This window comes from Gymnoscopelus braueri (genome assembly GCF_963280865.1).
Source record: "Gymnoscopelus braueri genome assembly, chromosome: 8".
Taxonomy (NCBI): domain Eukaryota; kingdom Metazoa; phylum Chordata; class Actinopteri; order Myctophiformes; family Myctophidae; genus Gymnoscopelus; species Gymnoscopelus braueri.
Window position 1 is genome coordinate 54,189,650 of NC_137609.1, and position 27,254 is coordinate 54,216,903.

Genomic DNA, 27,254 nt, shown 5'->3' on the forward strand with positions numbered 1-27,254 from the left:
CCAAATATAGATAAGTAAAATCTAGATTTTATTTAAAAAAAAAATTGATCATGTGGAAATAATGATCTGCAGATCATTTTAAAATGTAATAATAGCTTAGAAATGGTTTGTTAATGCCTTGGGCCAGAACAAAGATTTAACACATGATTTATGAAGTCTTAATACATGTTTAAGAGATGTCCTATAAACCACACAAAAAATCCATTTATACCACTTTATAAATCATTTCCAAATGATTTCCTGCACATTAAATGACATTATTTAGTTATGAATAAAATTGAGTATAAATAATGTTTTAATGTGTTTTAAATCATGTTTAAATTATTCTTAAATGTTCTGCAATGTTATTATGAATTATTTCATAGTCATTAACCAATGTATATAAATAGTTTGTTTATGATTAGTTCTTTCTCTACTAATAAAGAAAAACATCACATGGATGCAACTGGGACGTATCATCAGTGTTGTAGCCTGGGGTCATAGGGTGTTTCGGGTCTCGCAAAAGCATACACCCTCACCCAGGTGACCCAGCCGGGGTTGATCAAGCCCCGACTTACGTCCCAGTAGCTACCCACGGTCAGTCCTATAGGGAAAGACAGGGCCACTCAGTCCGCTTCTCCGGAACTACTCTGCCGGGACTCGGAGAGGCTCTGGCACGTGGAGGGACTAGGCTCTGTGGGTTGTCTCCTGGCCGGGCTCCTCCTTCGTCTCACCAGGTCCAGGACCTGAGCACTGCGCCAGATCCGGGGCACCGCCCCGATCCAAACATTTCCTTCTGGCGTGATGGTTCCTTGGAGGCTCCACTGCAGGCTCCACTTGCGGTTTGCTTGAATGGCCCTCCTAAAGGCCTCACCGTGGATTTGTTGGGCTCACGGAAGACACAGCCTGGGGCGCTAACCCATACTGCTCCCGGGATGCCGTCTACATTCCGGCTGTCAACAGTCTCTCCTGTGGTCACCAAACTATTCCTGGTTGTCACATAGTCTATTCCTATGAGCCACTATAAATAGAATAACTAAAGAAAAATATCACATGGATGCAACTGGGACGTATCATCAGTGTTATAGCCTGGGGTCTACAAATAGCTTGTATATATAAGAGAACATCAGTTACAAATGATTTAACAATCATTTAGAGATGTATATAAATGGCTTATTCATGAATAGTTTACTACTTACTAATGCCTTATAAATGATTTGTAACCATAGTTATAAAGGTTTTAGTAATCATTTATGAATGACAACAAACAGGTTGTTAATGATTTGTTAATAGTCTACACACTGCTTATAAACATTTATAAATGCTTTATAACGGGTCATTATTGTAAAGTGCTACGGAAATAGGCCATGCAGTTGCTCAATCTTGATTAATTTCACATCTACAACTGCTAGTTTACAACGTTATCAATATTCTCTACTTCATACAGTAGACCATTCCTGTTCATCTAAAGTGGTGTTGATTGTGTTCGCTTAGTCCATGTACACATCAGAGCAGAGCATGCTTCTGGTTAGCTTTTGCTCCATTTCTCCACACAGTGGCAGTGTTAGCCTATTAGCCTTATAATGTTTGACTGCACCTCATGTTGTTACATTTCTGTCTAATAAAGTATTCAAGTGGCAAAATGTAACTTATCTCACCTTTATGTTTACCGTACTTACACTAACAAAACAACCTAAACTCATTAAAAGTTATGCATAATGCCACATAAATTAGTTCATGAGTCATTATATGGAACTTAATTTGAGTATGTTGGGTGAGTAGGATGGAAGGCTTGTGTGCATACAGGCATTCCTCACTATAAAAACAATAATGATTTTAGAACAAATGGATTTTTCATTCTCTGAGTTTCTTCTCCTGTGATTCTAAACTGAAGAACACAGAATAATGCCTATTGGCCTCAAAGCTCTTACTATATTGTTATATTAAACTGTGTAACGTTAAAATTAATAATAAAACCCTGACATATAATCTATAATCAATGTCATCTGCAGTTATAGCTGCAATATGTTGTGTTTGAGCAAGTCTCGCTCAAATTTCACTCTTAAGAAGCAGCTTAACTTCCTGTTGAAGTTAGCTGCTTGTGGTTTGAACAGGATCCGTTATAGATATCACAAAAAGGAAGTCACATGATCGTTCTCAGTACCTTTGGTCAGTTGGTTTTCAGGTTACATGAGGTTAATTTCTTTGGAAGGAAGCTTGGCTGACGTCAAACTTCTTTGAAACAGAAATGTGAATGCACTGTCACACCCATAATGTAGTTTAGTTTTAGACAGTAGCAGAGCTGAGAGGGAGACAGTGTAGGAGAGACAGACAGACAGACGGACCACTGAAGAGACAGACAGTCGGACAGCTGTCTGTCTCCTGGAAGGACATCACAGCATCCTCTGCTGTCTCCTGGTGTGTGTGCTGAACAACAACATGGAGAAACACGTACAGATGCTGTTGTTTTTCTGTGGTGTTTTTATGACCTCTGTCCACACTCTGAAATGGACCAATGTACCTGTGGAACTGGGACAAGACACCATCCTCAACTGTTCTCTGGATCTGGATGATATCATCTGGAACATCATGAAGCTAGTAGAAGGTCCTGTTAAGATCCTGAGAATGTTCAATAAAAAAGTAGCGGGAGGTAGCTATTTCAATGAGACTTTCAAGGACAGGTACTCTGTGAAGCTGGGGAATCGTCTGTTCATTCACAACGTGACTGTGGAAGACAGATTGTTTTACTGCACTACAGCAGATAACATCTTCGTTTTCAAAGAAATCTTCCATCTCGTCTCTGGTAAGCATGACAAGAATCATCAAAGATTATTGTTATTTTTCCTGTTACACATAATATGGTCAACATTGTGTTGGGATCACATTGACTTTGAGTTTTTTTGTTTGTTTCTTGGATTGTTTTTCAGCTGCCGAGCAGCCAACCTGTCAGGCGTGTAAAGAGACTGCTGAGCTGCCAACCAAAGACCATCAGATGTGTAATGAGACTGTCAGAGGTCGTCTTTCCAGTCTTTGGCCCAACGGTCCGCTCACAATCGTGTGTCTGGTTCTCAACTTCCTTCTGATCGCATCACTAGCAGGTCTGTACAACTTTCAGATGGTCAGTGTTTTAAAGGTCACAGGTCATGAGTAGGGTTCAGATTTCATACCAACAATAATCTCTGTTTCACTACTTTAAAGCTGCAATACAGGAATTATTTTAATGAACATTTTAACCAGTACAATTCCTATAAAACATGGTTCCACTACTTGATTCAATGCCATTGTAAAAACACATACAGTATAGACTGAAGTATCAGTGTCACTGCAACAACGGAGTGTTTACAATATTCACTGTAACGTGTGAAATATTTAAACCCGGGTCTACGGTGAGGGAGACAACAGCTCTATACTGTGATAGTAATCATTACTATAGAGTGTTTGTTCAGTAACAGTGTTAAATAGCTCTATATTGTGATAGTACTCATTGCTATAGAGACAGTGTTTGTTCAGTAACAGTGTTAAATAGCTCTATATTGTGATAGTACTCATTGCTATAGAGACAGTGTTTGTTCAGTAACAGTGCTAAATAGCTCTATATTGTGATAGTACTCATTGCTATAGAGACAGTGTTTGTTCAGTAACAGGAGTCTCCCTGTCTCTCCACCTCTTTAGTAAATAGGGGGGGGGGAAAAATCAGGTTGGGATACCAAATTCATCTAATCAGGAGAGAGAACACATAGATGGTAACAGGATAAACAAGTGGAATTAGAAGTGATGACACAAATAAATGAGCAGATAAAATATGAACTGAAACACAAGCTGATAAATGAGTGGGGTTCGTTGTGGGGTTCTCTCTCCTGATTCGGTGAAATTTATAACCCACCTGAAAATTGTATGTTGATAAAAAGCTGGAGAGACAGGGAGACTCCTGTTACTGAACAAACACTATATGATTACTAGTATCAGAGCTTTACATTTGTAACAATAAACCTTTTAAAAATATATATATATCCCTTACAACACTTAAAATGTTTCATTAATGAAAATAAGTTTGGATTGCAGCTTTAAGTTAAGGAATGGGATTTTATATTAAGGTATAGGATTTAATGTTAAGGTACAGTTAGATGTACTATATCCGTATGATATAAAGAGGTAAATGCACAGTAGCCTACATGTAGACCATAGAGGTGTTTTATTTTTTATGTAATTATTAAATGTGTCTGTTATGTGTTTGAAGGTTTTTATTTATCAGCTCGTCGTCACAACAGACCCAGTCACCCTGACAGCGACCTTTCACCTCTCACCCCACCTCTCACCCCACCTGGAAGCCCCACCCTTGCAGTGGTCAGTATGTCTTACATACATACTGCACACATGTTATTAACATGTTTAACACTTAATTAACACTGTATGAACAAACATGATAATTAACATTCAGACACATTTTAACACTGTATGATCCATATGCATGTTGGTAACACTGATAGGTTTATGACGTCATTGTATAGAGCCATTTACACCTGATTATGACTAGATGCTACTAGATAGATTAAGCTTTAAATGGTAAATGGTGCATTTATATAGTGCCTTTTGTCCAAGGTGCTTTACAATGTGCATTACATTCGCCCATTCACACACACACACACACACACACACACACACACACACACACACACACACACACACACACACACACACACACACACACACACACACACACACACACACACACACACACACACACACACACACACACACACACACACACACACACACACACACACACACAGTGGAGGAAACCATGCCAGGCAATTAGAGGTTCAGTGTCTTGCTCAAGGACACTTCGGCACTAACTCTAGGGGAGGCCGGGATCGGGACCCCCTGAGCCACTGCCACCCCTCATTTTTATTGATCCTGTGGCAAAATTCAGGAGTCACAGCAGAAACACAGGACAGCGTCGGGGATGTAACAGTAGAAAGATACAACTAACATTAAAAATAAGAAATAAACATAAGAAATATGAGAAAATTAGGTAACAACAATAAGGGACCTCCTGACCCACGTTACAGGTCCGGCTCACCAGAGCCAATTGTCTCGAGGAAGGGGGAGAGGCCTGAACTGTTTAACATGTTGTGATTCGCTAAGCTCCACATCTTCATATAATTGGTCCTCACTAATGCTCATTGTAAAATGGCACCATTTCTACTACAGTAGACTACAGTATGGACAGTTCAGAAACCTGTGTCTAGCAAATGTGTCTTTATATGTGCAGGGTGTTGCTGGAAATGAGCACTTGTGCTCAGCTACTACCCTGGGTAAATAAAGAACAAACAAAAAATAACATCATCAATGATTATTCCAAACTAACATAAACTACAGTCTTTCTCTCATTGTAAAGTGGCCATGCTAAAATAAAAGCCATTGTTCTTACATTATTGCAAGTTTGGAGCAAAGTAAGTTGGGAAGGTAAACCCACCCGGTTTTACAATCCCCATCACACCTGTTGTCAGAATTCCCGTTGTACCTGTCTGTCTGTCTGTCTGTCTGTCTGTCTGGGGCCTTTTCGGATTTATCAATATTTGTTGGACAACGACCGAACCAGCCAGCTCATACCGAGTTTGAAGTCGATCGGTCGGTTCTTGTGATACGCGGGGGACACACTCACACACTCACTCACTCTCACGCACACACACACAGAGATTTCACGCATTTAAAGAAGGATATTAAAAAGATTAGCATTTTGTTTGAAATTACCAAACCTGCCTACCGATGTCACTGGTAGACAGGTCTCTGAACAGTCCACAGCCCTCCTCTGAGACACAGAGTGAGTATACAGACATGGTGTCATCTTATAATGACCATTAGTGAAAACCGATTATATGAAGATAGGTTGAAAAAGCGTGAAGTGGTCCTAAGGGGCCCTATAATCGATTATATAATAAAAATACAGTAAACATAATGATATATGATTAAATCATATATCAAAAGTATATTCATATTTTTCTCTGTCTGTGTGTTTCAGTATGAGGAAATCCCGAGCAGGACTCTGACCAGACGTAACCAGACATCGCCTCAAGTTGGCGCTGTTTCCCAGGTCCCCCCCGGTGCTAGCTCTGGACCAGACTGTGTTTACTCCAAAGTCCAGCTGCCTTCAGGTGCTGGCTCTGAACCACACAGTATCTACTCCAAAGTCCAGATGCATTCTGGTTTTGGTTCTGCCTCTGGTTCTAGTTCTGATTTACACCCTACAAGTCTTTACGCCAAAGTCCAGAAGCCGGTCTCCACACCTACAGTACAATAGAGCAGTGTTTCCCAAACTCGGGATTGGGAACATTGTGAAAATAGCTGATCTACAAGCTCACAAGGCCTTGCAGTGCGAGGCGTTGTGAACTTGTAGTTCGGCTATTGTCACAATATTTATCTGTGGAACCGAGTAAAGCTAAATGTAATGCCTACAATCCCAAGTGCTTGTCAGGGTGGGGTGCAAATATGTTTTTTTTGGGGGGTCGCGGCACTGGAACGTTTGGGAACCCTCACAATAGAGCATAACCTTATTTATCACTGGCGCTGGAGTCAGTAAAAATCCCATACATGTTCTCCATAGACGTATGTTTTTTTTTAATAATAATCCTTTTACACCTTTGATATTTTAAAGTGGGCCCTGACCCAGACAAGGTTAAGAACCACTGCTGCTCTATGGAGAAAATGAATGGTTTTCAACTCCATCTCCTTCAGCTCTATGACTCTCCTTGTCTGATTATAGACCAGCAGCGCCTCCACCTGGGTGATGTGTGAAGTGTTTAGTGATGTCTATCAGTGGTTTCCAAACATGTTCATGTCAAGGAGCAAGGACCCCCAATTTCATATGTAATAGCCTGCGGACCCCCATCTGAAAATACAATTGGAATGTATTATAATTAAATAACCCTAACCCTTGCTTACTGTAAATCGCTCAGGATTAACCCATTCAATCTGGGAAAGCATCTGTGTCACTTTAGATTTTTTTTGGCTATAGATCTTTAGCTCGATTTTTTGGGGAAATCTTTGAATATATAATCTATAAGTGTCTTTTTTTTAAACGTATGTTGCTAAATCAGTTGCTCCAACTTTTCCATGTCAAGGATCCCCAAAATGATATGTATTTGGCCACGGACACCGCCATCTCAAAATATGTTGTTCCAGGGACCCCCCCCCAGGGACCCCCCCAGAAGCACAGATCGGATTTAAAAATGTTCGCTTTGAAACACATATATTTGCATACATTTTCATGATTTTTCAAAAAATAGCCAAATAAATCTTAAAATGACACAGATGCATTCCCGGTCTTAAAGGGTTAAGAGCTAAATGCCTACATTGTAAATTGTATTTATATATATTTTTTAAGCTCTAGAAGCTCACGACACGTTGCTTCATGATGCTTTGTGACCTTTTAGATCGGATATATAAAATAGGGTAAAAGTTCATTGTTCCTCATTTTGCTGGGGGTATCCGGTGGTAGTACCAGCTCAGTGGCCTTGTGGTTATAGTGTCCGACCTTGAGATTATAGGGAGGTTGGGGTTAGATTCCCTGACCAGCAGGTCATATCAAAGACCCTGTCAACTATCAACTCAGTGGCATCTTTTAAATCACTTCTGACGAACTACTTGTATACCAAGGCTTTCTATTAGATCACTTTAGTTTATTGTTGTGTTTATTACTGTAATGATTTTATTGTTGTTTATCTTACCAGCTGTTTTTAAGGTGCTTCAGGGTAAACACCCAACAAAAAACTATTAAGCTGAATGGTTCTTAGTGTACTGTATTTGATGTTGCCACTGTAAAGCACTTTTGTAACCATGTTTCGAAAAGCGCTTTATAAATATAAAATGTATTATTATATATTATTATTATTATTATTATCATTGCTGGGGGTGAGGGGGGGGGTGTACATGTACATCAAGCTGCCTCACGCTACAGAAACAGTACATCGGCTCCTGCCCTCTGGGCCTCATGGCTCGGCTTAAGCTACGTACTATTCTGTGGTTGTACATTCTAGATTTCACTTCAAAACTATTGCAAATTACTGTATATATCATTTAGGTTTTTGGTTTAAGTTTATGATGAAAAACAGGTACAGTAGCTAACGGTAGCTAAGGTAACTTGACGATACATTTTAAGGGGCCGTGTCCACTGAGGCTTTTTTTTACCCTGGCTGTAAACGGCGGGGCGCTCGCCTGGTCCAGGCCCCATAGTTCAATATATTTGATCTCTTGTCAGGCAGGGGAAAGGTAAATACCCAGCAGCACGCCAAGCTGCTGGAGTTTACAAAAACGCATGAGCTCCCATTATGAACAACTAAAAACATGGGATGCACTCAGGGATAAAACTAGGTGGACACAGCCCCTAAATGCTGCATTATTGTATATAATGCCTTTATCCAAACCACTTTACAATGTGTGTTTACAAAAACACACACGCATGCATGCACAAGCACACGCACGCACAAGCACATGCACACACATACGCACGTACTGTATTAATTGCAACATTCTATTCCATTTGAATTGTATAAAGTGGAGTGACATGTTTTTTTATAATTTAAATTACATTTTGATAGTTTCATTAATACAATGTTATGAAAACATGATTGAATCATATATACTATACCCTATAGTAACTAACTAGAGAGATAAAGACTGATTTCATCGTGACGCTTTTCTAGTTTGGAATATGTGCCCAAGAATGTGACTAATAGGGGATTATTAACGTTTTAGATTATTTATTTATTTTTTCATATGAAATTGGAGAATCATAGACAAAATTACATTTTATTTATATCGTGTTGATGGTCTGAAGACCGAAACGTCCACTCTGTCACTTTTTTTTCCACCATGTCACTTTTTTGCCCTTTTGTAATTAAAATATTCTATATTTTTTAATCTAAAGCCTCAACTTCCGTCTGTCAGTGTTTGAGCTTTTACTGTTGTTTATGGACTTTAGTGCTGGACTCTCACTCCTGTCTTTAGCCTTAGTAAACTTGTCCATCTTATTGAATCGTGTTTTTGAAAATGTTATTTCTGAGAAAAAGGCTTGAATAGTTTTTGACATGGATTTGATTCTGGGTTTAAAACTTCACTGAGAATCACATTGTTGATGCTTTTTGTAACAGATATTGTTGCTGTCCAGTGTTCTAGGTTTTTTCGGAGGGTATACGATAGTTATTCCCTGCATGACATACGTGATACGCTATCGCCTTTTCAATGGATGAAATGGTTATTAGACTGTATACGCTTTTCGCCCCAAAACATCTGAACTCTATACAGCGTATACGTAACACAGTAGAACTCACCACTGTTGCTGTCTGACAAAACCTTTTTTGTAAATGAATACCCTACCTCGTCATATTCTGTCACAAAAAAGTAGCAAAAATAGCAATCTACAAGCTCACAACGAGTCATGATGTGAAGCATTGTGAGCTTGTAGATCTGCTTTTTTTAAGTAAAAGAGGTCACATTTACAAAAGAAAAACATGAATGTTTAAATATGGAGAAGTATGTCTGTGAGTTTTTATAAATATTGAACCAATGAAAAGTATTCAGAGCTTGTGACTAAATAAGCGCTAGAACACTTATTTTTTTTACATTTCTGAAAAAAACAGTTTTGGACAAGGTTTCCTCCCACCTGACAGCAATGATATACGTGTCCGTTGGTCACCAGAACCAGCTATATGCACATTTCTTGGGTTTAAAATCCTTTTAGTACAGTAGACCTTGTATTGAACTGTACTTTCCAGTGTCCAAACCTTTTTTCAAAGGGGCCATATATGAAAATATGAAAACACCTTATAGGGACGACTGTCATGCGTTTGAACCGTAACAAAGTCACATACAAATGCATCGCATTAGAACCAGTTTATTCTGCCTTTTTCACATGCATGCACTGCACTGCTATTATAATTTACAGTCTAATAAATCGTCTCATTCTCAAGATGTGAAAGACATTTTTTTTACACCTGTTTACATGTGGCTACACTGCCATCTGAACAGAAGACAACATAAGGAACAAGCAGTTAGGAATCCTTACAATTCTACCTAGAAACAGTATATCTGTCCAGGTTAATTACTACTAAAACACTCAATATAACTTTGACAGGCAGGACCAATACAATACATTTTAGAAAGGAAGCTGTGGCCTGCAGGCCATGTAAAATCTGGTCCCAGGCCAGACTTTGGACATGTCTGTACCTCTACAGTATACCCTCGTAGGAGGCTGAATGATCATTTTCACTATTGAGATATTTGGCATAAATATTGAGGTACTGTATGACATTTTGTCCGTATTGTGCAGGCACATAGATCCCAACCCTCCAGGATGCTAGGGTTCAAGTGGTTACTGTAAAAAAAAAAAAAAAATACAAAATCCTATCACGCAGACATTTGGTGGCCCCCCTGTAGCAACTCTGAGGACCCCTATTGAAGACTAGTGGGTTAGGTGCACACTACAGATAAACACAACTAGATGCAGTGAGTGGATGGAAGCCAGGGGCCCTAGAGCCCTACAGATAGTTCTCCTCCACAACACTACCGCTGTCACCTCCAACCTGATCTGCTTCACATATAATAAAGGAAAGAACAATTAAAGACACGTGGCAGTTGGGTTATCATCATAAACAAAATACTAAACACTAAAGGGCATAATGGGGGTCAGAAGAAGGGGCAAAAGCAGCGCTGGTTATGGAACAGTTGGCAGTTTGTCATATTGTGATTTAGCAGATGCTGTTCTCCAGAGCGACTAAACACATAGGCCTACTCCTACATCAAATGTAGAGAGACAGTGTATAGCCTCAGTAAACTAGGATCATAGGTAAACCAAGAATCTAGCATACAGTTTAAACAATATACTAACAAAATAATACATCTATACATTTAAACTATAGGATACCAAAACAATACACATAGCGTCTAAACCTCTAGCTATCTAGATAACATTCTGTACATTCTGTTCGGAACTATTGGATACATAAACAATGAACCTAGTATGTGTATTGGGGAGGGTTTATAAAGGACTGTATGAGGGGACTGGTTCTATGGGGTTAAGCTTCATTCGCCCCCGGGGCGTCGGTCAGGACACATTGACAGGAGATTGAAGAGGGTTTGGTAACAAGGCACAGGGTGGTACAGGCTCATACAGGCATGGGTTGTAGTAGTCCATGAGCCAGAGCCCCAAAATTGAGCAATGATTATCGAAAGAGTGGGCAAAACCAAACCTATATTAAATTGTTCATAGGGTCAATACGAGTAAATAAATATATGATAACCTTTCCACAGGAGCAGCTTTTTCATAGTTATCACACATTTTGTTATTTTCCCCATACGTACATGACAGGTGAAAAAATTTCAAAATTAAAAAAAGAGTTATCATAATGAAACTTCCTGAGTTGATTACTTGGATGAAGACAATGATTTATCGTATTACAAGTTTTCTGAAATTGTATATTTAAATATGCAAATTAGGCATTTAGTCCATGAGCCAGAATTGAGCCAAAATTGAGCCAGATATTGAATATTCCCTCGTTAAAAACCTTTGACTCCAACATCTTAACAAAATGAAATAAGAATGTTGACTCTGGCTTTGTCCAATGTTCCAATGTTGATTCTGGAAAGTTATACAAATTCGGGCATATTTTTGTAATGCCTAATTTGCATATTTAAATATACAATTTCAGAAAACTTGTAATACGATAAATCATTGTCTTCATGTAAGTAATCAACTCAGGAAGTTTCATTATGATAACTCTTTTTAAAATTTTGTCATTTTTTCACCTGTCATGTACATATGGGGAAAATAACAAAATGTGTGATAACCATGAAAAAGCTGCTCCTGTGGAGAGGTTATCATATATTTATTTACTCGTATTGACCCTATGAACAATTTAATATAGGTATGGTTTTGCCCACTCTTTCGATAATGAAATCTTGTCTGGCTCATGGACTATAGGATGGAATGGATGGGTACAGGCACTGAGAGCGGATATGACATTGGGGTCAATGGGAGTATGTGTGGTTCTGCAGTACAGTAAATACAGACAAGAAACAATAACAGGTCTAAGTACAAATACCATACATAAATCACAATATATCACATTACTGCAATAATATAATATAGTGTGCAATAGTAGGCATCTGCAATACTCACAGATTATGATAGCACAGTATATGGTCAGATATAAATATCACTAATAAGTGCATTAACGTAACCATAAACATTAATACACACAACACCTGTCTATACAAGCTGCTCACTAGCATCAAACATACATCAATCAATCGGGAATACAGATTCTGTCCCTGTCAACATTAGAATCCACGCTACACGGCTGTTACATCCTAGATGAAATATAATGAAGGGGTGCTTAAGGCAGGGCTTCTCAAAGTGGGTGCCATGGCACCCTAGGGTGCCTTGACGCAAGTCCAGGGGTGCCTCAGAATACTTTGATAATATTTGGAATTTATCAATGTCACTTCAGTTTAATCACTTTAGTCTAAAGTTTGGACCCTTAATACTTAGTATTGTAAAACGGACCTGAGTTAAACCGTACTTGATGCGTTATTTTTCAGCCTACAGTACACCCAGTGGCGGACGCAGGATCTCTCTATGAGTAAGGCCAGGCAGATACGTGGTGACTCAAAGACTTTTATTTTGTACTTTCTTGAAACACAAGCATATCACTGTGCCAGTCAGATATAATGTACATGAGCGAGGAAAGGGGGGGAAACACTTGATACACAAAAACAAAGCTGGCAATGTATTGTTATCCAGGGATGCTTTGGCTACTGTGCAAAGCACTACATTTAGTCAGTGAGAATTGCATTGTACATAAACTGCGCTCGGAAAGGTTTCTTTTAGGAGCGCTTGTGCACTTGTACCCCGACATGACAGATTCTCCATCACAGTATAGCAGCAAAGCCCAACACAGAGGTTTTGATCCAACTCAAGGGGGTTCAATAATTTCCAAAATTCACTTTTTTGTGATGCCCCGTGCAGTCAAATCCGCGGTGTCAATAAATCCTACTGCCCGCTCTTTGATGAGTCCTCCATCCATGAATCGAATACAAACTGCAACTAGTTCCCGTTTGGAAAGATCTTTACACTCATCCGCGAGTAGGCCTATTGCAAAATATTGTCCACTCAGAGTTCAGCCTTTATTTTACCAAGCAGGACTGATGCTGCTCCTCAAGCAGCTCGTCCTGAATGCGGTTTAGGCGGTGGCGGCCGTGTAGCGTTTAGGCGTCTTCGTGCCATTGCTCTCTCTCTGGCAGTCTCTGCTGTCTCAAGAATCAAAAATGACTCAAGAGAATGAGGCCGGGACATTGTGTGTGTGCCGTTTATATTGTGTGCTTATTTCATGACGTAGAAAGGTTATGTGAATAAGGGACACAGGCAGACACATTTCACACTCGGGTGTGAAAAGGGATTCTGAGAATACACATTGGCTCAAAAGACTCAACATCCTCCAGACACGCAGGACGTAGAGAGAGAATGGGTGCGTATTACGTTGTTTATCAGCCTTAAGTATAGGGGGCGATATTCATAGTAATTTAGTAAATACACAAAAAGCTGTCTGGTGGAGGGCAGGCACAGTGTATTCGAGGTAAGGCACGTGCCTTACTTGGCCTACCGTGCGTCCGCCCCTGAGTACACCAAGTCTCTTCACCAAAAATAGCAGATCTACAAGCTCACAACGAGTCACAACGTGATGCGTTGTGAGCTTGTAGATCTAGTATTTTTGGTGACTGTTCCCCCCAGAATAGGAATGCTGGTGTTTAAGTGGTCAAACGCCAAGTATAAAAGTTATTTTCAGTCTGTCCTAATGGAAACAAATATTCTCTCCAATTCTCCTCGTGACATACTGTATCTTTGGGTAAACGATACGATTTACATATTTACGTCCTGTTAATATGACAAAAGGTGCTATAAAGTAACAACACGTACTACACCCGTTTACACCCGTGGTTCTCAAACATTTTCATGTCAAGGACCCCCAAATTTATATATATTTGGACCCCCAGAAGAGAAGATTTGTGTTGCAATTGCAAAATGTTCAAAAGAATTTCAAGATTTTTCAAAAATGTTAGAAAATAGCAGATGTACAAGCTCACAGGACCGCACTAAGTGACGCGCTGTGAGCTTGTATATCTGCTATTTTTGAATAGCCACCTTATAAATGGATAAAGTGGTTAACTACTTTTGCTGGGGACCCCCTGGAACCACCCCAAGGACCCCTGGGGGTCCCCGGGCCCCACTTTGAGAACCAATGGTTTACACGACAACGGTCTCTACAGAAAACTCAGAAATAAAGTCAGTTTAGACGGAAAAGGCGTTTGAGGGGCTTGAATCCGCAACTATAAGTGAAAGCTGTGAAACCAACCTCCAGAGTGGAAATCTTTGACAACGCTACGTGTCCCGTTTCCATTTAGACTAGAGTCTAGACCAAGCCCCCAGAACCCAGTGGTTTCATTGAAGCCAAATGGACATGGTGGCCATTCATGGTAGTGCAGGCGCGTGCAGGCCTGGGGCCTCAACACATGAACGCGAAAACGGTTTCGACCAATGGGCTCGACTCACGAGCATGCGCACGAGCTTGCGCACGGGGCTGCGCGCTTCTGTGACGCAAAACGCGTCACTGTGACGCAGAACGCGTCACAGAAGTGACGCGTTCGGAGCCCCAAATAGGCCGCGCCCACCAAATTTCCAACCCGGAAGAAGGGTTCAATTGAGCCCATGCGCTGGGTGAGCAACTCAATGCAAGTGGATGGGAGGAGATTTCTGGTGCCCTCTCTATTATTTTTAACTCTATGGTCTAGACGGAGGAAACGGCAAAAGTAAAACGTGTGTCGTTGCCAGGTGTTGTGAGAGAAATAAGCAGCCAGTTCTATGAAAACAAGCCCCAAATAGAGGCGACTAGGCTACATTAGCACTTTAAAACAGTACAGTACATCGGCTATTTGAAAATAGCCGATCTACAAGCTCAAAGTGAAATTGTAGATCGGCTATTTTCAAAAAGATCTAGAAAAGAATAATACTTGAAAAAACCGCAACACGCAACAACCAATATTTACAAGCAACTTCACAGGAAAAACAAGCCCAAAGTAGCTTATAATAAGCGGACATGGCAACCCAGAGATCAGCTGTGTACACTACAGCGTTTTCAATCCCTGGTGCGTCACCGTCTAAAGGCGAAATAAAACGTGAGAAAGCAACGACTCTGACGTTTTCACTAGAGAGAGAACTGTCATCTAAAGGTAAGGAGTGATTAATCACTGTCAATTCAAACCATCCATGGAGAAATAAACATACAGAAAAAGGCAGTAACTCAAATAATCATGGTGAATGAATACAGAAGACATTACTGAACTAAACAATGGACTTACAGTAGTCAAAGACGCACACAGACATTGCAGTGCTGTGTATAAATAAAGTCAAGTTTGTAACAGCTGAATCACCGCTCTCTCTCTATGCTGCTACTACTGGAATGAATGAGTTCCCCACAATGCATTGCGCGCTTAAGGTGGCAGGTACATGTTACTCTGAACAGTTCTTAAGGTGGTATATAATAATCGAAATAATAATCAGCTTAATATGCTTGGAGCCTTTCTAACAATGTGTCTAATTCAGTGGTTCTCAAACTTTTTCATGTCAAGGACCCCCAAATTGACAGCCCGCAGACCCCCGTTTGAAAAGATAAGGACCCACATAAGAGAAGATTTTTACGACTCTAGCAGTGATTCTCAATCACTGTAATTTAAGGACCCCCCCAGTTTGACATGCATTAGGCTACGGACCCCCATTTAATGGCATTTCTATCTCAGGGACCCCAATTCATATTGTAAAATCAATGCTAATTTAACGGGTCCATTTGGTTCCATTTGTACACTCTCAGAGTTACAGACCCATAAGGGTCCATTTGGTTCTTATAAATCATTTAGCTTGGCACCCCCTGGTGCTCGGACTCCACTTTGAGAACCAATGGTCTAATTAACATGCTAACTAAGTTACATTTCAGTCTTACGTAACCTTGTAAATTCACCAATATTGCAGCTGTACGGACAGCTTGGTTTATCATCTTTGTCTCTGTCATGTTTTGGTCAACTGGGTTGTTGGTGTAGAGGGGGGAAAAAGACAGGACCAAGTACAGAGCCAACCACTGTCAAGTTTTAGAATTAGTTAACTAAGTATATGTTTTTTTTAAGTGGTTAATACATTGGTCAACAGTTTGGATGTCTGTTCATAACAGTTACGTTTCAGTAAAACAGACACATTGTATTGACTTTTGTAAGCAATATTTAATTGTAGAAAAAGGAGGACAGAAGCTATGCCCATGTTTACATCATTCCTCATTCACATTCAATGTGTCAATATGTTTTACATACAATTTAAAACACCTATATACATGGAATATCATTCTACAGTTACCATCACATTGTATTAATAAAACAATCAAATATAGAAAAATCCTGTCACTGGAATAGAATAGATTTGACATAGTCCAAGTGAATGTGCCACATTTGAGGTAATCTTTCTTCTTTTCATAAAACCTGTACACTAACTTGTACAGTTTGGGGCCCTGAATATTTTCAGATATAGAGCTATCTCAAAGACGCCTCGTTTCGCCATAACTGAATTACCAAACACGATGATACAGAATAGATTAAGTCTACCCCATTATTTTGATGGTTCCAGAAATGTACTTGACTAGAAGTACAAACGTATTGGTATCAAAATGTACTTAAAGTACCAAAAGTTAAAGTACTGAGATTTTTGAAAATAGCTGCTCTACAAGCTCACAACGCTTTGCGATGCGACGCGTTGTGAGCTTGTAGATCTGCTATGTTCAAATAGTCCAGGTATAAAATAGGACTAAAGTGGTTAATGTATGTTTTATAATGTAATAATTTATATCTGTAAAGTAACTTATGTTTTCAAATAATTGTAGTAGAGTAAAGGTATAATATTTGCCTCTGACGTGGAGTAGAAGTAAAAGTACTGAAACAAATCTAAAAAACAACAACAAAAAAACTATTCACTCTGAATAGGGAGCTACTTTAACTTCCTGTTGAAGTTAGCTGTGTCTGTGTGGGTGTATCATGATGAACAGGAAGTCACTGCTATAGCGTTCTCTCAGTACTTACATTCAGTTGGTTTTGAGGTTACTGAAGAAACAACTTGGAGACAGACAGTAGGTGTGTGTGCTGAACAACAACATGGTGAAACACGTACAGATGCTGTTGTTTTTCTGTGGTGTTTTTATGACCTCTGTCCTCACTCTGAAATGGACCAATGTACCTGTGGAACTGGGACACCATGCCATCTTGCCCTGTTCTCTGGATGAACAAAATATCATCTGGCACAGGAGGATAGAGGGGCAAACCCCTGTTCAGATTCTGAGGACGTACAATAAAAAAGTGGAAGTAGTTACGCATTTTAGTAAGACTTTCAAAGAAAGATACTCTGTGAAGCTGGGTAACCATCTGTTCATTCAAAACACGACTGTGGAAGACATGACATTGTTTTACTGCACCCATGTAGATAACACCACCTTTTCCAATGAAATCTTCCATCTCGTCTCTGGTAAGCAGACAAGATTCCTGACTAAAATGTTGTAACATTTTTAGCCTCTCTCCCATTTTGTTTGTAACCTATATTTAACATTGGCAATCCCATTGATTTTCAGACCTCTTTGCATTTATGGAGGAGGGGCTAAAATAAGGCAATTTTGTGAAATTGTGAAATTGATTTTGAAATTACAGACAAAATATTTGTACACTATAATTTAAAGTGGCGGGTAAAATAATGTGGTTATAATGGAAGTCTATGGTACAAATATTGTAGTTAATACTCCCAACGTAACGTTTTTGATCAATCTGACATTATTCAAAAAGTCATTATGCACCAAAATCTTCTCACGTATAATTCAGATGGGTCAGCCGGTGATACTAATAATAATCAAAGTCAAATTAGTTTTTTTAGAATACTGAATTATAGGCCTAATGTATTCCCCCCCCAAAAAAACAGTTAGTGTTGTATGATTAAAACAGGGTTTTTTAAAGGGTTACTTTTTATTGTCTATTTTAGTGTATTTTTTCAAAAAAGTGGTAGGGGTTATGATCAAAACTGCCATCTAAAGGTTTCATTTTTTATTGTGATTCATTAAATCATGATATAAATTAAACAAGAACCCCTTCATGAAAAAAATGGGGGGCACATTTTGGGTAAAAATATTGATCTTTAATAATTGTATTATTATATGCAGTAAATACACAATGTTCCTTAACACGCCCAAAGTAACTTTTTTGTTCAATCTGACATTATACAAAATAATAACAATAATAATAATAATGATAATACATACGATTTATATAGCGCTTTTCTAAATACTCAAAGTTACTTTACAGAAGCAATATAAAAACAAAAAGTAATAATGCACCAAAATCAATCTTCTCACTTATGATTCAGATGGGTCAGTCGGTGATACTGATTATAATCAAGTCAAATTTCTTTTTAGAATATTGAATTATAGTGTATTTTTCTAAAAGTGGTTAGTGGTATATCAAAACTGGCATCTAAATGGTAATTTTTTTATTGTGATTAATTAAATGATGATGTAATTTAAACAAGAACTCAATTTTTTTTATATAATTGGGAAAACATATCGATTTTTCATAATTTTATTGCAGTTTAAAAATACAAATCTTGTAGTTAACGCTCCCGACGTAACTTTTTTTTTTTAGCAAGGCATAGGGGTTAACAGGGATTACTATTATCAATATCACTATTGATTGCAAAGCTTCCGAAAACTAAACATGAATAGGATTATTTCAGTGACACATTTTTAATGGTAAATTTCTCACCTTTTTGTTGGAAAGGCATTGACTGCAAGCTGCAAACCAAAGACTGTCCGTGGTACTGGTATTTGACCCATTGGCCCATGGTCGTGTCTCTGGTTCTCAACGCCATTCTGATCACAGCACTAACAGGTCTGTACAACTTTCAGATGGTCAGTGTTTTAAAGTGAGTAGGTTTCATATTTCATACCAATAATAATAATTAGAACTGTGTGACTTGGTGGTGATTTATTTACTTCTGTAATCAATCTTGAATGTTGAAGTGATTTGAGTCTGTTTCACTACTTTAAAGCTGCAATCCAGGAATTATTATAATTAATAAAACATTATTTCAACCAATCTGTATGGTAGTATATGCTGATACAATTTATAAAACCGAAAGGATCGTTACTTGAGTCTTATTGGTTTCAAATGACAATTTTCACTGTGCCAAAGGAAGTGTTCACCTTTTTTTCGGTCACAACTTACTATAGGGAGCAAATTCATACATTTAAATAACTCGTAATTAACTCTTACGCTGAATTAATGATTAGCTCATACATTAATTCACCGTTAATGTATCATGAATTCATCATTAATTCCTGTTAATTAATGATGAAGTCACTATGACTTAACCAAGTTAATATATCATTGGTTAAGGGCCACACGTGGTGGGTTTGTAAATCAGCGTTTTTCTGTTGGCTTCGATGCCCAGGATGAGTGCTCATCGGTGGGTAGGAGTAGCGAGGAGAGTCGGTCTCTTTTCCTTTGTTTTTTTTTGCAGCCACAATGACAGACTTTGCAGTATTTATTTACTAATACTAATAGTAAAATCACAAATATGTATTGTATTGATGACAACACATTAGATAAGTGTTATATCTAATAATGTTGTGTTAACAATGTTAACAAAACAAAATAATTACAAAACAAGATATGACCTCAACTAAAGCCCTGTTCATGCTTGCTTGAAATGCCAGCCGTATATCTGGTGTCAGCAATATCATGTCATCACACCTACTATAAATGCCTGCATTGCTAACACGGCATGTGTGTGTGTGTGTGTGTGTGTGTGTGTGTGTGTGTGTGTGTGTGTGTGTGTGTGTGTGTGTGTGTGTGTGTGTGTGTGTGTGTGTGTGTGTGTGTGTGTGTGTGTGTGTGTGTGTGTGTGTGTGTGTGTGTGTGTGTGTGTGTAGATAGATAGATAGATAGATAGATAGATAGATAGATTGATGTGACTTCACTTTGACAAAAATAAGTAAAAGGTCATTATTGACAAATAAACCCGATAGTGTGATTAGACCCTGACGCTAGTGGAGTCTAATCACCCTGGAGGAATTTATTTCTCCATGATGACCTGCTCCCCATTAATGATCTTGTTTATTACACAGCACCTTAATAAATTGATAAATTGACCCAAAAGTAACTACAAAACTAGACGGCGGTCTGTTATTGAGTTCAGCGGACATTATTCAAAAATAACACACAGCTGAATTCAATGATTGACCAATTACAATCAAGCATTCAACCAAGCCGTATAATAAATTGTATTAACATACTCTAGTCTATACAGATTGGATAAAATATTATTTTTTCCATTAAGATTAGTTCTGGATTACAGTTTAGGTATAGAATTATAATATTTTGCAAGGTAAAAAAGTGTTGTAAAGACTTTTCCTTTTGATCTAATTATTAACATGTGTCTGTTACTTTATATGTTTGAAGGTTTTTGTATAGCTCGATGCCATAACAGACCCAAGGCCCCCGACCCAGTGGTGAGTGAACATTTCTATGTCTTCCATACATACTTACATACGTACATACATACACGTATGTACATACGTACGTTCTACATACATATGTGTGTGTGTGTGTGGGTGTGTGTGTGTGTGTGTGTGTGTGTGTGTGTGTATATGTTACAGTATGATTGGAGAACCAGTACGATTGAAGAAGGCTCGCTCGTTTTTACCACCCACCCAGCAATTCTGTAGAAGCAACACTAGAGGGAGCCACAAGCCAGGCTTGTGCACAAGCATATATTGCCGCGACCACACACACACGTGCGCGCGTGTGTGACCGGCTTCGAGTGCTATCAATGCATTGAATGGGGAAATAGGCGAGTTTATTAGACCTTTCAATGGGCGAAATAGGCTACTACCTACCCGCGATTTATCAGACCATTCATTCAGCAGCTACTGACCTACTTGGAGGCGGAGCAGTCCGCACAACAATATTTACGATTCTGTGCCTATCGGTACATAACTCAAACGGCGCTGAGTAGGCACAGGCGAACGTCACACCGTTCAGGACGGCAACTCGGTCGCCTTAGCTCCCTCTGTGGTCCTTCACGGGGTGACAGTTCGCCTGTGACTGCGCGCCTCCGTCAGGGTCCAAAACCAAAAGCGAAACCTAAACTGAACTATTAAGTCATGTCAGTTGGTAGGTTAGTATGTCTTGATAACACCCAATGAATGGTCTGATAAATCGTGGGTAGGTAAGTAGGTCGCCTATTTCGCCCATTCAAAGGTCTAATAAACTCGCCTATTTCCCCATTCAATGCAGATAGCATTCGAATCAGGTGGACTGTTAAGATACTTTTATTGTGTTCTGCTGGCTTTTGTTTTAGTTTCTCCCTGACACACACACACACACACACACACACACACACACACACACACACACACACACACACACACACACACACACACACACACGGAGGAGGAGAAGGAGAAGGAGGAGGAGCTCCTCCTCCTCGCGAGCCTCGCTAATAAACCCTGTCTCGAAAAGCCCCGCATCGCCCCGAAGCCCCGTGCCTAAAAACGAGCGCTCTGTCTTCAATCGTACTGGTTCTCCAAACGTACTGTGACATATATATACATACATATACATATATCCATACATACACGTACGTACGTACGTACGTACGTACGTACGTACATACGTACGTACGTACATACATACATACATACATACATACATACATACATACATACATACATACATACATACATACATACATACATACATACATACATACATACATACATACATACATACATACATGTCTCTGCTGTCCGGCAGAAACCAGCCAACTCCAAAATGTTCATTTTTCAGGAAATGAAAAAAGTGTAGTTAGGAGGTTTTGTTCATTATTGATAAGAACAGCTGAATGGACCTCCAAGCTCACAATGAGGTTGGAGGTCAAAAGGGGGAGGAGCCTGGAGTCTGCTAAACCAGCTAACTCTGATGGACTTCGCTGGTTTAGCAGAAAGTTTGAGGATCCAATGGAGTTAGCTATTTTTGTCAGAAGCGCTTTTTAATACTTTTCATTGGTTCAATATTTTTTTTACCAACACACAGACGTAAAGGGTGTTCAATAGCACTGATTTATGCAAAATGCAAAAGCGTAAAAATGGAGTTAGCTGGTTTCTGCCGGACAGCAACATACGTATGTATAGGACGTACAGTACGTATGTATGGACGTACCTGTATACATGCTTATTGAGCTGTATGAACATGGATAGACATGCATTGTAAGTACATGTAGGTATCTCTAGTAGAGAAATAGAACTAACATTAAGAATAAAAAAATACAAATATAATCAAATTAAATACAATGTCATAACATGTTATAACGTGCACAAAATAAATGAAAATAAATGTATTATTATTATTAATACTTATAATAATAATAATAATAATAATAATAAGGGTAATAATAATAGTAATAATAATAATAATTATTATTATTATTATACATACAACTTATCTCAGATTTAATGTTTCATGTTTTTATTTTTCTGACTGGTTTCAGTACGAAACAATCCAGCCTAGCAGTTCAACATACGAGACGATACGTAAAAATCCTGCTTCTGGTCCAGCTTCTACTGACTCCAATGTTCAGCAGCCTCCTCCTACAGCACCATGACCCTCCATGTCTCTGCCTCCTCCTACAGCACCATGACCCTCCATGTCTGATCCTGGACCAACAGAGGTGCTGCTTTCTGTTGTGTAACAGCGCCTCCATCTGGGCTGTCTGTGAAGTATTTGTGGCATAGGGTGTTGATATACTGAACCTAAACCATTAAAAAAAACTGATTTGGCTTACGTTTGAGAACTGGGTAGCATATTTTGAATAATCAATTTCTAATCAATGGAGCAATTATTTTAGATTTTTTGTCCACCTTTGGAGTTACATCATGTCAAGGTAACTACACAACCCACACCTCTACCAAAGCGGTCTTGTCCTTTAAGTGTCTTGCTCAGGGACAATTCAACACATCGCTGAGAACTGGAATCGTACCTGGGACCTCCAGGACCTCCAGGACCTCCAGAGTCCTAGGCGGGCTCACTAACCATTCAGCTCCTTTTTTAACCCTTATATGGACTATGAGGTCAACACTCTGCACCTTAATCCCATGCACAATGTGGTACACACCTTGACCTACGTCCATAGCATCTAGTATCATATTACTGTATATATACGTATATATATCTGCTGCTATGCTCACGCACCTTTATGTGTAATCTCAGGTACTTACTGCACCGGATAGATATACTATGTGTAAATATGTAAATCAATTGTTGTTTTTTTATTGATATCTCTCTCTCTTCCCCTTGCCCCCTTCTTCTTCTTCCCTTTCTCTTTTAAACAAAAATGATGGAATTTGCACAAAAACTCATTTCACCCATTGTTTTACTCCTGTAAACCTGTGATGTGACAATAAAGTTGATTCTGATAGCAGTGTAAATTAACAGTAGAGCTACAGACAGTACATTTCCGAGCTCATCTGAGCTATATCTAGCAAACCGCTGGACCAATTAGCACCCACATTTTTGGTGTATGGTTATAAACTATCCATCCGTCAATTTTCAACCGCTTATCTGGAATCGGGTGGCGGGGGCAACAGTTACTATATAAACTTTAACCTTACTAAACTGATTTAAGCTGCATGCATAAAAGTACGTTCAGTGAAAGAAGCAGAATGTCAAGTCATTCACAGTCATTGGAAGTAGGCCTATTTTTCCTCACAGCTTCGAACATACAGTATAGTAACCACAAGAGGGTGACATGATGATTGTATATCAGTATATCTCAGGGTGTGACATCTTTGATCATTCTCCTCTCTGTCACATCAGCGTGGCTTTGATATCTGTAGAAGATTCACTACGGGTCACCCGTTCAATAGTTTGTCACAAACTGTCACACACATTCTCAGAGTGAAATGTAAAATAAATATTATATACACAAGTTTCACAATGCATTACAATGTGTTGCACTGTGAGCTTGTAGATTGGATATCTTCGCTGTTCGTTTTATGACAAAGTAAATACAGTAAGGGCTTAAGGGGTTAACTCAGTGTGCAGATCCTGACACTGTGTTTCTCAAACCTTTTCAACCCCCAAATTAATATGTATTTGGCTGCAGAACCCCATCTGAACATATGTTGTGCCAGGGACCCCCATAGGATATTTGTGTTGAATATTAAATGTTTCAAAGATACTCCCAATCTTTCAACGAATTTCAAGATTATTTGGTGACATGTTGAGAGCTTGTAGATCGGCTACTTTCAAATAGAATGAATGTGTATAGATAGAGTTGATTTTGATGATATATGGGACCCCCTCAAGGACCCCAGGGGGTCCCCGGACCACAATTTGGGAACCACTGCTATATAGCACCGTTTGACAGGTGGTGTGTAGCAGCTTTAAGATAGGTGCTATATGTACAGTATAGCACGGTTTAGGAGCCAAAGAACCACTTTTAGTGCTATTTAGCATAATTTGTGTTTAGTGTGAGATAGATAAGATCTACTGGGCCACACATATCAACATGAAGTTGCTTCATGTGAACAGCTTCAATGAGCTGCTTCTGTAACTTAGTGATAGGCCTACTTTTGGTCATCAGTTTCCTACCATAGAGTGAAAAAACTGCAGGCAGTGTCAAATACTGCCTTCGCAGTAAAACAACTGTATGGTTTTAAAAACAATCTATCATGCTGGGGCCTTAACTTTGTATTTATTTGATAGACTGACAGATAATCTGAATGATGCTTTCACTACTTCATGATGTTTATACATAACAATAACACATGAGGGCCACTGTAATTTAAATATTGGAACACTGGCACTTGATGATAAAATTAACCACTTTAGTCATACAGGTTAGTCATACTTCTCTCTTTTTTATCATTGTCTCATCAGTTTCCATAGAGTGAAAAAAGCAAGTGTAGTGTCAAAATATGACACGATATTTTAAAAAGGAAAAGAAAAGGGACTACAGCTGCAGGACTAAAACTATTTAAAATATAGAAATTTGAGAGGTGATAAACAGGATGGGTGGGGAAAGTAAGAGTGAAGAGGTGGGTGGTGATGGCGGTTTTAAAAGAAGAAAGGGTGGGTGGGGGCTGTTATGATGTGGGTTAGGAGTGAGTTCCTAGTAAAGAGATGTGAGGCAGAAACTGACAAGGCCCGCCTATCACCAGGAGGTTCATGGTGTCATGGAACATTTTCAGTGGTGGAGAGTAACTATGTAGGCCTACATTTACTCAAGTACAGAGGTGGACGAAGGACTCAACCCCAGTACTTGAGTAAGAGTACAGATACGACTGGTCAAATTTTACTCCACTACAAGTAGCTCAGTCAAAATGTTACTCAAGTAAGAGTAAAAAAGTAATTGCTTTTAAATATACTTCAGTATTCAAAAGTACATGCTTTTAAAAATACTTAAAGTACAACTAAAAGTAAAAGTAAAAGTCCTTTGAAGTCCTTGACTACCTCGAGCACTGTCCCGTCGGCAGTGGCAATGATGTCCTCTGTGTTAAATACTGATACTTTAGTTTTCTTGGCATATAGCTTGAGGCAGATCAGATAAAAATTAAAAAAAAAATCAATAAATTGAATGCATAGAGTAACTGTCATGAAGGGCATTTTGATTACAGTGAATACACATATTTTTTCACCAGATCTTAACATCTGGTGATATGACACAATACCTTACATGCTAATTCTGCATGTATAAAGTCGACATAGAAAACAGAACATTCTCTCTGTTCAGTGTATGTTTGTGCAGAGACCTGCAGACATTGGCGCCAATGCACCTGTGGTATCTGAACAGTGTACAAGTTAAAACATACAGAAATAATACTGGATACTACAGTTAAGGAATAAATAGTGTTTGCATAGGTAATTAGGGACACTGCATAGCTGTACATTTCCTTTGTTTAACCTGGGGACAGTCTAACTGTGTGATCTATTGTTTACTCAGACTGCCTGCAGCTGGCATCTGCCATTCAGAGTGTGATATACATCTCCATTGAGCTGCTAAATCAGGTAGAGAGACAGCAAGTCTACCAAACAGGTGGGGGGAGGCTATTCAAATGTGGATCTTCTATTGTTAAACTGGGAGACTTCACTCCCTTCCTCCAGTCACTTGCAAATGACATCAATAGCCGTTCCTTGATCTTCAGCTGTTGTTGAGGGGTCTCATGGACCCCCACCCCACATGTCTGTTATTGTAATGTCACCTACCTACAGTGTATAAGAGAGTGTCTGTAAACTAAAGTGGTGAGTTAGAACTGTCACACGACGTGAGGCGGTCAGGGAGCTGCGGCTCCTGGCTCTCTGGCTCTCTCTGCTATGCTGTTATGATGCTGTTGGATGTTGAATAAACCACTGAATGGAACCTGGAAACCCTGACGGTCGTCTGTCTGTCTCTTCTCCTCCACTTCTTATAACAACTACAAGCCTGCTAACCTGCAGTTTATGCCTCATAATATACGACATTTGGCGAACCAGCGGCTATTGTTGCTTTCCATTCCGGAGGCGCTTTAGAGAAGAACCTGTGTGTTTTGAGGTGGCCGCAGCAGCGGGCCTGTGCGGAGGATTGGGTCCGTGGATGTCTTCCTACGGCGGGGAGGACCACCGCGGAGCAGACCATGGAGACTTCAGGGCGACCTACGATGAATGCCTTGCGACGGCGACGTTGTGATGACTGCGCGGCCGCTCGTGACCAGATCTCAGGTGGCTACACAACTGACTACTCTACTCTTCTCATGGAGACGGCGGTGCGGAAAACTTTCTGTGTCAAAGTTGTCCGTGGGGGGAGAAGAGGTGAGCATGGAGAGAGGCTATTTTTTGGCTGGAACAATGATATCACCTGGACCTGCGCTCGGCTATTCTGCTGGGTGTGTGGACATTGAGATTGAGGCGACGAAAGCAGCATTATCGGATGGAACACTGAACATTCGGGACAAGAGGTTATATTTTAGTGATAAAGTGATTTAAAACACGGAGCGTTATTTTGTTGCCGTGCGTAAAAGTGTGATGTGAGGATTTAGTTGTTACACTCTCTGGTCTATTTCATTGAAGAAACACTGTCTTCTGTTCAATGTAGGCACCTCCGTTGGTAGTTA

At 39.4% G+C, this 27,254-nt stretch overlaps 2 protein-coding genes across 2 annotated transcripts; both read left to right on the top strand.

The window, feature by feature from the left end:
• Positions 1-2,305: 2,305 nt before the first annotated feature.
• LOC308090560 (uncharacterized protein) lies at positions 2,306-6,507 on the top strand. Its single transcript, XM_080435785.1, has 4 exons — positions 2,306-2,782; positions 2,907-3,077; positions 4,217-4,323; positions 6,002-6,507. The coding sequence occupies exons 1-4, from the start codon at positions 2,419-2,421 to the stop codon at positions 6,278-6,280; spliced, it is 921 nt and encodes a 306-aa protein (XP_080291911.1). The 5' UTR covers positions 2,306-2,418; the 3' UTR covers positions 6,281-6,507.
• Positions 6,508-17,170: 10,663 nt separating this feature from the next.
• Positions 17,171-23,555, top strand: LOC308090213 (uncharacterized protein). Its single transcript, XM_080435276.1, has 4 exons — positions 17,171-17,587; positions 18,883-18,993; positions 20,566-20,615; positions 22,655-23,555. Exons 1-4 carry the CDS (start codon positions 17,221-17,223, stop codon positions 22,766-22,768), a joined length of 642 nt encoding a protein of 213 aa, XP_080291402.1. The 5' UTR covers positions 17,171-17,220; the 3' UTR covers positions 22,769-23,555.
• Positions 23,556-27,254: the final 3,699 nt, after the last annotated feature.